Here is a 16291-nt window from a genome sequence, read left to right on the forward strand (position 1 = left end):
CGCTGATGATCGGATCGGCGGGTCGCATTGGCGGAGTTATCGACATATACACATGGGCATCACGATTGCGGTCGACGATTAAATGTGGACCGTCGATCACTCGCGAGGATCGACGAGCCATGTTACATCGCCCGATCGCTATCGGCGGAAACCATGGGGTAGGGCCTTTGCATATATATAAGGGCGATGCAATAATGCCGGACCCGACGGCATTATGAATGATATTCTATAAGATTTCAAGTCCGCGCCCAAGCATTTTTTAATGCATTTTTCATATATTTAGTTATACAACGATATACAAAGGAACCTTGGGGCAACGCCGATTGCGATGAAGCCAAAATTAATAATTTTTGAAGTCCGAAAAGGCCGATTTTTCACGGTTTTAGTGTTGTTTGCGTATTTCATAATACGAGGAAAATACACAGGAGCAGGCCGAGTGCGACAGGCGACAGCGACCCAAGGGCGGACCCGATGGAGCAGAAAGCCATGTTTAAGGACTTTTTAAGGTTCGAAAAAGCAGAGATTGGCGGGTTTTTGCTATAGGCAACATTTTTCTCTGTTTAAATAGAGAAACGGTAGTTCTAAGTATTCAAAGGGAGACAGAGACCAGAAAGGAAATAACAAAGGCCGGAAGGGGAATAGAAAGAGCCACAACACGCGCAACTCACCCCTAAACCAACAAAATAGTCATGGAGCATCAATGAACAGCGCAGCTTGCCCGAAACAGAAAGATCAGGGAGCATAGACAGCGCATCAATAGCCCAGACAGCGTAGCAAGCTACCCAAAATATCTGAAGGGCAGTTACTCTGCTGTCAAAAGAATAATCTTCCAAGCCCATGCTTGCCTATAGAGGGAATCAAACAGTTAAGGGACAGATCAGGCAGATTAAGACTTCGAGCCTTCTAGAGAGCTCAGGACCATTGTAAACAAGCTATAAATGGCTGTTAGTAAGATGTAATAGAGGTTCAACTTCTGCAGACTGTTGCTACTTTGTTCCTTCAAGCTCTTCATCTTTATTCTAGCAATACAAGCTTCTTTTGCCATCATATGTACAACATCCATTCTCTTTACTGTTCTATGCTTGCACTTGAACAATTTGTAACTTTGTTCATGTATCCTTTGTGTCTAAGGCCAAATAACTGTTATCTTATCTATGCTTTGATAACTTAGATTTGCAAATCCTTTTTGCTGCCTGTAGATAACCATTCATATGTGGTCATATATGCATCTACCAGTACAGTCAATATTCCCTTTCACTGCCCGTAGCTAGTCATTCATTTATGTTTATGTATGTAATCTACTGATACAGTCAGTATTCTCCATCTATCCATTAAATCTACAAATTATTGAGCATTAGTGGTTTAAATCCTTGTGTTGTTGAGGGTGTTCATGCATGCCTTGAGTGGGAATAGAGTTGAAATGGCCATCCCTTGAACCAAACCATCATCCATTCCAATAGTTCTGAGAACAATATTGAAGGTTATATGTTACCAGGCATCTTCGAGCAACAACCTAGGAGAGTTTCCTGGAGTGCTAACAACTCTGACAGATGAACTTATGCCTGATGATGATGGTTCGATGGATCCTATTGATCCACCTCCTGGTGATTCCTATACCTCAAGGAAACAACCTCTATGGCCCAATGATACTCTCGAAGATGCTGAAAGACATACTGCTTCAAGAGGGACATTTCGTGAGAGTAAAAAGCTGAACAGGTCCCAAGGATATTTGGCTACGTTCGAAGAAGCCATAAAGCACCAAGAATGGAAGGATGTGATTAATGAGGAATACTAATCGATCATGAAGAATGATGTCTAGGACATGGTGCCTAGACCCAAGGACAAGTCTATGGTCACTTCTAAATGGATTTACAAAATTAAACATCAAGTTGATGGGGTTGTTGAAAAATATAAGACCAGGTTTGTTGTTCGAGGCTTCTCTCAAAAGGAATGAGTGGATTATGATGAGATATTTGCACAGGTTTCCCCACTATCGGATCTATTATTGCTCTAGCGGCCACTCAAGGATGGATCTTACATCAAATGGACATCAAGACTACTTTCTTGCATGGCTTCCTTAAGGAGGAAGTCTACTTGAACAACCTCAGGGGTTTGAAGTACAAGATCAAAAGACACATGTATGCTGGTTGAAGAAATCCCTCTATGGGTTGAAGCAAGCCCCTAGTGCTTGTTACGAGAGGATTGACAATTATCTTATGAAGCTGGGATTTACAAGGAACTATGCTGATCCAAACCTATACTTCAAGGTTGAAAAGGACATGCCTCTCATTTTGGTCCTTTATGTTGATGATACCTTTTTGACTGGTGCAGACCCTCTCATTTATCAATGCAAGGAGGAGTTGACTTTCAGTTCGAGATGAAGGACCTAGGACTGATGCAAACGCCAGGCGAGATTTTCCTTTCTCAAGGAAACTACGTTGTGAAGCTACTAGAGAGATGTGGGATGGTGGATTGCAAATTTGTGTCTACTTCGATGGAACTCAACTTCAAGAAGCTATGTGGAAGTACTACTGGGCCCGATTGGCAAACCCTTTTGAGTATCGACAACTTGTGGGGTCCCTGACGTTCCTGGTAAACTCCCGTTCGGACAAATGCATCGCTGTGAATACTTTGAGTTAGTTTATGGTTGAGCCTCATCATATACATTGGATGGCTGCTAAGAATCTCCAGAGATATCTTCGTGGCACTATCAACTATGGTCTGAAATACACTACTGGGAATTTGAAGCTACAAGGTTATTCTGATGCTCACTGGGTTGGTAGTGTGGTGGATCAAAAGAGCACATTTGGATGCTGCTTCTCATCGGGGTCCGCTTCAATTTCATGGATGAGTAGGAAGCAGAAATGTTGCTCCAAGCACCGTCGAGGCTGAATACATTGCTGCTAACATGGCTTTGTTGTGGAGCTATATGGTTGAGGAAGCTCTTCAGTGAGCTATTTGAGAATGTGCTGGATACCACCGTGATGTATTGCGACAACCATAGTGGGATTCCCCTTTCAGAGAATCTTGTGTTCCATGATTGCCCCAAGCATATTGATATTAGGTAACACTATACGGGATATGGTACAACTAGGAGCAATAAGGCTCCAACACATCAAGATCGATGAGCAGGTTGTTGACATCCTCACAAAGCCCTTGGGGAAGGTCAAATTCTTAGCCTTTTGAGAGAGACTTGGAGTCGTGGAAGGACCCTCCCATGAGGGCCTCGCTTGAGTTGGACTTTGAGCTCTGGGAGCTCTTGGGGGCTTGGGGTACTTCTTGGAGCTATGTGCGACCATAGGGAGAGTGGTTCACTGTCCTCTATAGGTGCGTTGTGTACAAGGTGAGTGGTTGAGTTTAGATAACATGTTCTTTGCTTAGGACAATTACTTCAATGTGCCATATTAGCACGATTATCGGTCCATTTCATTTCCATTAGCATTCACATAAATCATTATCACATTGACAGTAACTGAAGAAAGAACATAAATGGAAAATGCAGAAGACAAGCCAAGATGAGAGGACACAAGAATATGGCTCAATCTAGGGAAAAACCCCGAGATGGGGAAAACCCTTGATCAATTCTTCTTATTATTATTATCAAATGATCAAAAGAGAGAGAGAGAGAGTACAATAATGCAAAGTCACGGTCAAACTGATTTGCCAATTTGATGATCAATATCGTTGCCCAAGTGTCAACGAAACAACCTAGTCAATTTGGCAATACTTCTCACACATCATCCAATCTAGGCTTGATCTGGAGTTATGACAATGCTGCCCTTTGATTACAAGCTTGGACTCAACCAATGGTTGTAGCATTTGCCCACTTGTTTCATCAATGACCGAAGTCTGCTTGTTGCACATCCGAATTCTGGTTAGGGCTTCTTAGTTGTAGCATTTGCCCTCCTTCAAGGGCTGTGATCTCCTTTTTAGTAATTCAATTCATTCTTCTAGGCTGGTTTGGGCTAGTTCCAACCTTCAAACATGCCCAAAGACTCACCTGTTTCCACATGGTCAAGTCTGCATCCTACTTGAGATACTCCTTACTTTTTCGGCCCCTTGTCCAAGTTGTTTCAGGCCTATGGCCTACTTGAATTAATGTGCTTGTGCTGCGGTCCACCTGCACAAGAGAAACCCTACACAAAACATCCCAAAAACTTCTTGAAAACAACCCTCAAGCTTGCAACTGCCTTCCTGTAGGATCTTACCCTGCAAAGGAGGAAAAACGTTGGCCTGAACAGTTCTCAAACTAGCTTAGACTTGTCCCTAATAACCTCGACCTCCTGCCTAATGATCTCAACCCATCAAATAACCCTACAATGGTGACAAGCTTGCCCTTCCTCCTTTGCTAGAGCCATCCTTCCTTCTGTGGCCATTTTAGAGAGAAAAATATGTGATGTAGATGTGTTTAATGTGGTTGGAGGGAACCTCTATTTGTATAAGATGGAGAGGGGTATCACATGACTAAATAACCCCAAGCCGACCTTGACTAATTACATGAGAGTGGGCATGCCTTCAAAAATATATTTTTCCTTATTCAAATTTGGTGATCTTTAGGTTGATTTTGGTCCTCTCAAAAAGAACAATTTAATGCAATACTTGTCTTCTTCAAAGGAGTTGCCCAAAGTGGGATTTGGCCCTAGTTGTCAATTTTAACAAGAAGCTCTTCAGTGAGCTATTTGCGCACCTGCTGGATACCACTGTGATCTATTGCGACAACCAGAGTGTGATTCACCTTTTAGAGAATCATGTGTTCCACAACTGCTCCAAGCATATTGATATCAAGTACCACTTTATCTGGGATATGGTACAACGGGGAGCAATAATGCTCCAACACATCAAGATTGATGAGCAGGTTGCTCACATCCTCACAAGTCCCCTTGCGGAAGGTCAAATTCTTAGCCTTCCGAGAGAGACTTGGAGTCATGTAAGGACCCTCCCATGAGGGTCCCGCTTGAGTTGGACATTGAACTCTGGGAGCTCCTGGGGGCTTGGGGTACTTCTTGGAGCTATGTGCGACCATAGGGTGAGTGAGTCGTGGAAGGACCCTTCTATGAGGGTCCCACTTGAGTTGTACATTGAACTCTGGGAGCTCCTGGGGGCTTGGGGTAATTCTTGGAGTTATGTGCAACCATAGGGTGAGTGGTTCACCTTCCCCTATAGGTTTGCTGTGTACAGGGTGAATGGTTCACCTTCCCCTATAGGTTCGCTGTGTACAGGGTGAATGGTTCACCTTCCCCTGTGATACTCCATGATGGTTGACATGTGTGTAGGGTGAGTGGTTCACCTTCCCCTACGATTGATGACACGTGTGTTTGGTGAGTGGTTCACCTTCCCCTATGATTGATGTTATATGCATAGGCTGAGTGGTTCACCTTCTCCTATGGCATATGAGCAGGATGAGTGGTTCACTTTCTCCTGCAGATGCCCCAACATACATTCTACCCATGTAGTGCAAGACTCCTGGGAAATACCTCTCATCTAGCCAATGAGTTGGGAAAAGTGGATAGGGACCACAATACTACATATGGATGCATCGTGTAGGGTGAGTGGTTCACCTTCCCCTACGATTGATGACACGTGTGTTTGGTGAGTGGTTCACCTTCCCCTATGATTGATGTTATATGCATAGGCTGAGTGGTTCACCTTCTCCTATGGCATATGAGCAGGATGAGTGGTTCACTTTCTCTTGCAGATGTCCCAACATACATTCTACCCATGTAGTGCAAGACTCATGGGAAATACCTCTCATCTAGTCAATGAGTTGGGAAAAGTGGATAGGGACCACAATACTACATATGGATGCATCGTGTACTGCTGTACTCCCTATGTCTAGGATGCATGGCGTTCAACAACTTGATTTGGGATCAAGTCTGATTGGGGTTCTACCCTTGGACTGACTTCGGTTAGTGGAGAGTGGCAAGGTCTTATGACTCACTCTCGATTGATTCTTCTTCATTATTATATTAGTGTTTAACATAGTTGAGGTGAGATGCAGAGATGGTTCTTGATGATAGGATGCCATGATAATGGATGGATTGGCAAGTGGAATTCTCCCTAATTGAGAGTGAGTGTTAAAATTTGCAACTAGGGCCAAATTTCCTCTTTGGAAAGCTCATTTGATGGAGATGATGATTGCATTGAATTTCTCTTTTCAAGAGGACCAAAATTGCCCTAAAGATCATCAAATTTGGATAAACAGAAATGTGTTTTTGAATTTATGCCCACACATGTGCAAATTGTCAAGGTCGGCCACATCATCATATGGGCTCATGAAGCGCAAGAGACATGTCACTTCACCCTCAACGACTTGTATAAATATAAGAGACCTCAAATCTCATTTGGCATTATCTCATCACACACATTCTTCTCTCTCCTCTGATTGGTTCGTACAGCTTATTGGACATATCTTTTCTCTCACATGTGTGGCAAGAAGGATGAATTTCAGGGCAGATTACAGGGCCGAAAATTTCAGAGACAGTTGTAGAGACAGTTGCAGGTTCGACCAGCATTGACCAAGGGTGGTTTGACCAACTTTGACTGTGGTTTTTGTGCCAGAATTTCGCTTTTGGCAGGTCGCATCTATTGGCACAGTAACCAAGGCATTTTGTTGACTTTGACGACAGACCAATTACAGGATTGACCGCAGAGCTGACCGTAGGGTTTGACTGCTGATTTTGTGACTGTTTTGGGCCACCCATGAGCACTTCAGAAGGCCGAGTTTGACTGCCTTTGACCGAGCTCCAAAGAGGACTGCTTGCTACTGATTTGACCAGTGTGGACTTTCTGGTTAGGGCTGTTGACTACTGCAGAAAATCTCAGATTTGACAGGGCTGTTTTGACTGTGATTTGGCAAGTCAATTTTGCCTTTTGTACTCTCTCTCTGCTGAACATTTGGTAAAATAAAAGAAGGATTGATCAAAGGGTTTTTCCCCATCTTGGGGTTTTTCCCCGGCATCCGCCAAATCTGGTGTCCTCTTGTCTTGGCTTGTCTTCTGCGTTTTATTATTCGTGTTCTATATACAGTTACTGTCAATATGATTTATGGTTAATGTGTTTGCTATTGGAAACTAATTTGGAAATTGTCATTGTGCTGCTTAAAGGACATTGAAGAAATTGTGCTAAGCATAGAACATACCATTGCTAACTAAAATTAACATTATTAGAATAGTTCCTTGTGTTATCTTCTCCTGAGAAGTGGTATAACCTTATGCCAGTCATTATTTTCTTAAGTGTCATGAAATAATGTAGGTGGATCTTCTATATAAAAATCAGTATTAGTTTTAGAGAACACTATTGTGTATGAAAAAGTTGTTAAAATTCACTTGTAGGTATGAGTTAGCTATATTAGCAGTTCCTAGTGAAACTGGAGCATCTTCATGTTGTCTGCCTGTTTCAATTAATTACATTAAATGCCAAATGCATGATTTTTTTAATGGATACAATTCGTGCTAGCTAGCCTAAATGTTTCTGTAATAATAACCTGATGTTTTCCCTAATCGTTTCTTTCTATATTTTTTCCCAGGTGCTCCTGATTATGGATGCTTTCCAGCACTGTTGAAGCAGCTTGTGGGACCTTTGACTGTTCAGTTATCTGATCGTCGATCTAGTATAGTGAAGCAGGTTTTTGCCTTACATATTGTATTCCCCCCTCTTAATTAAAAGAATAGACCTGTCCTACATGGAAGCAGGTTAATATATAACATCTGCCTAACAACTAATAAAATAAGCTACTATTTTATTTCTGCTATTATTTTATGATGACTATATATCTGATCAGCAACACAACTTGTAGTGATTACTTAAGATTCTAAAATCGCCTAAAAATTATTCCTATTCCTGCTTTCTGTACTGACTTGGGAGAGCACTAATAGGAGGAGCACAATAATCATGTAAATATGACAAACTGAAGTAAATCTACAAAAAGGGTAGTCATCCTTTATGACAAACTTGTTCCAGATAAGTTTGTATTTAGGGACATGTTTGGTTTTGAATAGACCTGTAAAAGAGTGTGATAGAGATAATATGGTCTAGTGGTCATAATACGTGTTTACTTAGTTACTAGGTGTTAGAATTAGTTAGTAAAGTGACTTTGGACATAATGTCATAAAGTAACATGTCTCCTAAAAATTATAAATTATAACTAGTATAAAAGTTGTCTGAATCCTTGGGTATAGGATTGTCTCTCTCATGAGACTTGATGTTTGTATCTCAAATGTTAAGATGTTAATTATGCATTCTCTTTTTCTTCCTTTCTTTCTGATGTTACCTGATCATGCTCTTTTATGTATTTTTCATGTTTGTTAGTTTAGTTTACTTTATGCTTTTGGAGTAGCCTTAGGTATGCATGCCTGTAGATGCTTAATGGCTCATCACTGATTGCATTTTTTTCTTCAGTACCATTCACCTATCTCTTTAGTCATTTATTGGGCATCTCTCTCTCTCTCTCTCTCTCCAACTTTGTATTGTGTATATGCACAATCTTATAAAGGAAATGACTCTTTTTAAACTAAGGCTATTATTTCTCGATTTAAAAGGGGTGATTATCTGCTACATAAGAGATCCATTCAGGTCAATTGGAGGACAATCCTTGTCACATTGATGTTGAAAAGAAACGTATTGTGGTAGCTGGTCTGGGATCCCCAAGATGAAGGTGTTTAGATACAACAATATTAAGGCATGTTGTGGCGAAGAACGGTTCCTGTAAGGGCCGTTTGTCAGCAGGCTGCAGGATGTTGAGAAAGGAGGAATAATAATTGAATTTTCTGGATTTATTAGTAACAGGAGTGGGGAGTGAATTTGAAAATGAAGAAAAAGAGTGATGGCAAATGAATTAAGCTATGACCTAAACAACAAGCTTCAAAGAAGGCAAGTGTGATTCTAACAATCTGTTTTTAGATAAACAACAAACTTCAAAGAAGGAAAGTATGATTCTAACAATCTACTTTTTTGGCAGATAGTGAAAGTGCATTATTAGCGAGGCTGGGAAAGGCCAAGTTGATAAAATAATAATACAGCATGCAATTGCTTTGGTTTGAAAATATATTTTAGTGTTGTAAGCAAAATGCCAATTGATCAAATCAGTCGCTTTTTGAGAAACTGGGTAGCAGAGACACTTGAGATTTTTGCAATGGAATAATACTACGGCATCATAATTACATAGTGCCAATCAAGACCTACAGAAAAATAGGGGCAGGTGATCTCTGAAGGAGTGATAATATTGGATTGTAGTGTTATATGTTTAGACTGTAGAAATGCACTAAATATATGTATATGTTTGTTATATGCTAACAGAAACAATGGATGATGAACTATTAAGTTACTAGTATAATAAATTTTTCCCATGTTACCATGCTCTCGCCCACTAGTTTGTAGGAAAGAATGATATTGCTGATACGTTGCAAGCCACAATAAGCTTTTAACTCACGAATAGCGAACATGTCACAAGTTTGATTTGAACTCAGCTGGGGAGGACAACAACTTCATCTCTCTACCACTTGAGCTAGACCCAATTGACATTACTAGGATAACAATTATTCACACAATTGTGATTTTTAATCATGGCAATAGAGTATATAAGAGTGACAGAAGAGGGAATCTTGGCAATAGAAAACAATGGAAAGAGAAAGGAATGCTGAAAAGATGATTATGATAGATAGGATAGGATATAGATATCTGGATTTCATATTTTGGTTTTTGAAATGGAGATAGAAAGCCAAAAGGCTTTGATACCCACTTTTACTGGGCAGATGCAATCATGCAAAAATAAATAATAATTATACCATGACCTGATGATAGTCTAACAATGGGGATTAAGGATACAACATAGTTGCAAGATTCAAATACAAACGAGAATATGATTTGGAATGGAAAAACTATGTAAGAAAATAACCCAGTACAATTTCAATGCAGATGTATATAGCTTGAGTGGGCCTAATGGTTAAGAGCACGTGTTTCCTCCTAAGAGGTCGCAGGTTCAAAACCAGAGTGGGGGGTAGAGTATGTATGCCTTCGTAGACTTAGCAGTCAAATCGCTGCGCAGAGGTGGGGCCCTTGTCCTACAACAAGGGGGTCTCATACACCAATTTGGTGTCTCGATTGGTCGAGACCTTAAAATTGAATAATAATAGTAATACATCTCACAAATAAGAAAATATGCATTTTATTTTAAATTTTAGAAAATAAAAAAATACAGGTTTAAACCATTTAAGATAGTAAAAATCTAAGTCACGTGGTTTTGGTTTGTGTTCGGGTTCGGTAATGATTAGATTTGGTTCAAGATCAAATTTTTGATGAGGTTTACCATTAGGTTTGTCTATATACATTTTCAAATTTCTATATATATATATGTTAACATTAAAATGAAATATAGCATAGAATAGTAGGAAATCAACATCAATAAACTTCAAAAATGCTATCATAGACTTGGATACTGCAAGGATAGGTTAGAAGCGTGAGTTGTGGCACAAAGTACTGAATTTGAGCCATGGACATGGTTAATGGCTATGAGGTTTGATGAGGTTCGCCAAACCTCAATTTTTTTTAGGTTTGCCATTTTTTGAACCTCAAGGTTGAAGTTCAAGAAATCTTTTTACATGGGTAAAAATTATATAACCTTAAAAACATAATACAAAACATTATAATATGAAATATGTAGTAACTTAAATATAAAGTATATATGATACCATTTTAAAAATATTTTGTATATTATAACATAATGCAAAGCATTTTTTCTATGAAACAAAGCATCTGTCCTAAAACCTGTAGGCAAGGGTAACATATTCTTTAGGTCTCAAGGCCATTCAATGACAAGGCTTGAAACCATTACAATAATATACTCAATATGAGCCCATCATGTCACTTTGTGGTGGAAATTGGAATTGAACGCGGGTGGTGAGCATAACACCTCCCAACTCCTCGAGATAAACCCAATTGACTGTAACATAATGTAAAACATATCTATGGCATAACTGGAATATGTCTTGATGTAATATAACTATTAACATTCCTTTGTTGTTGGGCATTGGGTGGGCAGAGAGAATAATTGGTGTTCAAGCAAGTATAATCCACTGTCTGATAGAGGTACAGCCTGTAATTATTAGCTGTCACAATTGAGTGCAAATTTGTTGAGGTTGTCTTGCTGGAGAGATATGAGATTCTCTCTGCAACAGTTGCCCAAGACTCCAAGCCTCAAGAATGGATCTGCCCAGTAAAATTCGACCATGATAATATCCCAACAAACTTTATATTTCTGAATATTTTATTCAGCGCATAAATTTACAGATAGTGGAGTTTGACAGGGAACCAGTGACTAAAAAAAATTATTGCCATGTCTGAAGAGCAAAATCCAGTCCAAAAACCATTGTCTAGGGTATAAAGAGTAATTTCTGTCCAAGCTGAGATTTTTGAATTTTGAATTTCATTGCAGCAAATCAACACACATGCTGCACTGTGTCCACACTGTACATATTATATGACTCTTGTATTATGACCATATTTCTGCACACCAATTAGCGATGGGGCCAATTCTTGATATTATGCGATACTGTGTGGTTTTGCCTCTGAATAAGAGTTGTGACCCCAAGTTTGATTATTCATTCTAATGTAACTATTAATGTTATTATTGTATTTTAGAAAAATTCTATCATCTAGAAGAAGAATTGAAACCGTTGACCCTCCTTATGATGATCCATAATTGCAATCAAACAATTCCTACATCTTCAAGATTTTCCCTCATTTTATCCATCAAAAGCCACATCTTGGCTTGATTTATTTACAAAAAATGCAACAAAATTCTCTTAATTCAAGAGGAAGACCACTCTTCTCCATTTCTACGCAATTTTCCCTTTCTTTCTCCCATTTTCTGTTAAATCCTGAAACTAGTACCTGGCAATTAGTTCCCCTAGTAGATTATTATAGATTTATTGAATAAAAGCACAACTAGGTTCTTAACACAGTTATTCAATGGAAGCTAAAATATTAACCAATTTCAATCACATGTGATACATACAAATTCTATCCAATCAACAGTTCTTCATTAACATAATAACCTGAACCTACTTGGGTTCCTGTCTTGGGATAGTGGCTCAACTGAGGAAAATGCATATACAACATACCCTAGATCTGATCCAGCTGGTGAGGCCCTAGATCTGTGCTTGATCTGGATCTCCAACGCTGTACCCCTACTCCTTCGTCGGACCCGCCACACTTGAGTATCTCAGTCCTCACTTGAGAAAATCCCCTTCTCAATGGCTTGTGCCGCTGTATGGTGTGTACTTCCTTCTCTTTAGCTTTGCTTTTATAACTTTTTTGTTGAGCTAAATCCCTAATTTTCTTTAGCTTTCTAGCCAACATAATTAATTATGTGCTTTTCCTAAGTTTGACTTATTCAATACTTGAGTAAGTGTCCTAAGGAGACTTCTGCGCCTGTGCAGATGTACCTGCACAAGCTGCAGACATCAACAATTTTCATCCATCCAACTACTTTATTAAGGAGTGAAAATATTTCTAGGCCTTGAAAGACCCCTAAACCCTGGAAGGTTAATTTGTGTGCAATCTCTTTGTTTATGTTTGCAAATCCTTATTGAGTCATTTTAATATTTATTTATTTTTAGTTTTAGATATGTTGTTTCTAAGTATTTTTTAACCCTAGAATTAATGGAGATACAGTTTAAACTTCCGACCTGCTCCTGCTTTCGCTACCTTTTTGTGATAACATTGGAAGCAGAGACTGTTTCATTTAGAATTTTATCCTAAAGGATGTATAAATCATATTTGTGGTTTTATTGCTGTTCGATATATTACCAAATAATTAGGCTTGGGTTCCTATTCATACACTTCATATTGTATATCTAAATGCTAATGACAGTTTTTCTTCTTTCAGGCATGCCATTTATTGAGCTTGTTGTCGAAAGAGCTATTAGGCGATTTTGAGGCCTGTGCTGAATTGCTTATACCAGTAATGCAATCTATCTTATTTTGGTGTTGCTTTTCTGTTCATTTCAGTACTGGCTTTATAATGAGATCAACAGAGTAAAGGCTTATTACTGCCTGTTTTATTTGTTTTTTTCACTACATTTGTTTTTTTTCCAGGTTCTCTTTAAACTTGTAGTCATAACAGTCCTTGTGATTGCTGAATCAGCAGATACTTGCATAAAGACGGTAGGGAAAAGTATATTTGGGCTTCTGTTCTTGATGTGAGAAAATTCCATATTTAACTTTTTTGAATGCATATTAAGCAATATATTTCTAACTGAGGCATGTCTTACTATTGTTCAGATGTTACGTAATTGTAAAGTTGCTCGCATTCTTCCTCGCATCGTGGATTGTGCCAAGAATGATCGTAATGCAGTTCTCCGTGCCAGGTAGGGTCTTATTTGTTTGCCTACAAAATAGACCTGAGAAGATTTCTCATCTATCTTGGAATATCAATCTTTTCCCTTTGCAGGTGTTGTGATTATGCATTGCTCGTGCTAGAATATTGGGCTGATGCTCCTGAAATACAACGTTCAGCTGACCTTTATGAAGACCTCATAAAGTGTTGCGTGGCGCCGTGGAGATGCTATGAGTGAGGTGTGAAACTAATATGGTGTTTATTTCAGCCCTTCTTGAAATTCAAATATCTTGATTCTTAGCAATCCTTTTCAATTGGAATGTTTTTTGGTTTAAAATATGAATATTTAATTTGACCAAAAATGACAAAAAACATATATCAGAAATTTCAACATGAACTGAGAGTAATTTAAATGCCCCTCCTGGAGGTAGGTGCTGTCTGGTATACTGTGAGACATGTAAAGAGGCTGTTTAAACAGAAAATACAGTTTTGCAGAAATTCATGACGTTGCTGCCCCTGTAAAAAGATCCCTGTGTGGCCTGTGATAGAAGGCAATGGAAGAAGAACCATCTCGCTGTTCCATTATTTCCCAAGGACTTTCTTCCATTATCAGCCCCTCTTTCGAGAGACGATTTGCTTCCCTGTTCCATTCCCTGTAGATGCGAGAACATGAAAACAAATTTAAAGTGTCTTTAAGTTGGATTGTTTCTTCCAAAATAGGCAACAGTAAGATATTTCTGATGCTTGGGTGTTGTTGAGCCAGCTAATTATAAGCATGGAATCCCCATATACTTGGATCTGAATACAACCTTTTCCTAAAGCGGAGAGTAACAATTCTTTTGCAAGCTAAGATTTCTGCCTGATTATTAGTCCCTGTGCCAAAGCCCATTTGAACTTGAAAGAAATGTGATTTTGAGAGGAAAAGAACAAATACCCCTTTGCTGTTCTGCCCTGTATTACTTGATACTCCATCAAAAAAAGCTCATGGTTTGTAATGATCTGGATTTTCTGGTATAATCACTGTGGGAGGGGCTGCACCTTTTTCCTGAGGAGAGTTTTCATAGATAGCTAAAGCTTCAGTGGCCAGGTGCTCAGGAATGGAAGGTTTATCCTGGAAAATAGCTCTGTTCTGGGCCAGAGACACACCCCAGCATATGATCATGGCGAGTGCTTTCATTCCTGACAAGACGGACTGGACAGGCAGGCCCTCCAGATCCTCTCCTTACCATTCCCCTGAATGACCTGCGGAATTTTTACAGTTTACACACATACCATACCTTCTGATAAAATGGGCATATCATGAAGATATGCTTTACTGATTCTTCATTATTTTGCACGGAGAACACCAGCCTGGCCCTATCACGGATCTTTTTGAAAGACTTCCCATGTGGGAACCTTATTTTCCATCAAATACCACATGAAAAGTTTTGATTTTGCAGGGCACTTATATTTCCACACCACCTTCCACCACCACTTGCTTGTGGCAACATCTCTGACAGCCATTAGAGAAATGTATCCTAGTTTAGGGGTGTAGGGGTGAAATGCTCCAAAATAATTTGTCTTCTCTGTCTCAGAACCGAATATGACCAGCATCATAGATCATTCAAATAACCACTCCATGCCTCTCTGGACTCCTCCATGCTCAATTCATCAGCTGAAAGCCCCATCCCTGGCTCCATATAGATGAGTTTGCTGGGTTAGCAATATGGGCAAAGTTTGGATAAACCTCTGTCTCTCAAAAAATCTGTTAGAGGTTGGGGAAGGATATGTCCTTGACCACTACCTGGCCAAGGGTTGAGGCCAATTCTCACCCTGTCTCCCCTGCCAACTTTCCATGCCAACCCTTATTGATAAGTTCGAAGGAATTAAGAACAATCCTCCATATCACATAGATGATTGCTCGTGGCTTATCCACCCTTCTAATTCAGTATTCCAGTGCACTCGGGGCTATGCATTTTTGAGTAACAACCAATGACCATAGACTTTGAGATGAGATTAATCTTCATCCACACTTTGCAGCCAGGGCTTTTGAGTTCAATATAATTGAAATCTGAATACAGTATAATTGAAACTTTTGGAGGCCTGCTAGGAAATGGTTAAAAATTATTCATGTGAATCTGTCATATTTGAAAAAGCTGACGTGTTAGAGAGCATTGGCTATATTTCCATGTTCACAAGAGGCAAAGTTGGTTTGACAACTATTTAGAGTAGAGTTTAGTTGCAAGTGGAAGACAAGCTGATTTTCATGGTGGTTTTGCTGTTAGAATAATTTCTGATTGAAAAAACCTCTGTTGTACTTGGATTAATAGCCTCACGTATAGCTTCTCTTTGTAAAACAAAGTCTAGCATTCTATATGTGTGTTTGCTTTGTCAATGGTCTACCATGAAGATTCCTCTGGTATAAAATATGAATATATTGTTTTGTGCTATTTGAGGATAAATTCAGCTTTGCAGGTTCGTTCTATGGCAAGAACATGTTATCGCATGTTTGTAAAAAACCTGGCCAGAGCGCTCGCAACGCATATTTTCAAGTTTTGATGCTGTGATACAGAGGGTAAGTATGGAAGGTCAAAATTGTTTAAATAATCAAAACTTTAAGTAGTGCCTGATATTATAATTCGGGTGTCATTAGTGTTGGACTGATCACATAAAATTATAATTTGGGGAGTCAAATTATTAATACTTCTCTAAACTACCCAAAATTTTTGTCTGACACACAACCTGTACTTCACAGCTTATAAATGAGGAGGAAGGAGATATTTATAAGAGATATGTTTCTCCATCAAATCGTGACAGAGGTACACAGCCCTTGAGGAATCCGGCACTGGTAAACCCGAATACACAGTCTTCTGCAACTTCAGCACACCCAGGATATGGCACCTCTGCTATTGTGGCCATGGATAGGAGTGCAACTTTATCATCAGTACCATCTTTGCCTCTAACTGGGAATTTACTCAT

General features: G+C 39.3%; 1 protein-coding gene across 2 annotated transcripts in view; it reads left to right on the forward strand.

Annotated features, from left to right (window-relative positions):
• Positions 1–16250, forward strand: part of LOC149222254 (CLIP-associated protein-like) — a 70541-nt gene extending 54291 nt beyond the window's left edge. For both annotated transcript variants that reach the window (XM_089385329.1, XM_089385328.1), the window contains 5 exons: positions 7526–7623; positions 12884–12958; positions 13093–13161; positions 13279–13364; positions 13448–16250. In XM_089385329.1, the coding sequence (XP_089241455.1) occupies positions 7526–7623; positions 12884–12958; positions 13093–13161; positions 13279–13364; positions 13448–13571 (452 nt within the window). In that variant the 3' untranslated portion in view covers positions 13572–16250. The remainder of the gene's footprint in view (positions 1–7525; positions 7624–12883; positions 12959–13092; positions 13162–13278; positions 13365–13447) is intronic.
• Positions 16251–16291: the final 41 nt, after the last annotated feature.

The sequence above is a fragment of the Pinus tabuliformis genome, chromosome Q, assembly GCF_031772625.1.
Source record: "Pinus tabuliformis cultivar Carrire ecotype Pingquan chromosome Q, CPIR1, whole genome shotgun sequence".
NCBI classification, from domain to species: Eukaryota; Viridiplantae; Streptophyta; class Pinopsida; order Pinales; family Pinaceae; genus Pinus; species Pinus tabuliformis.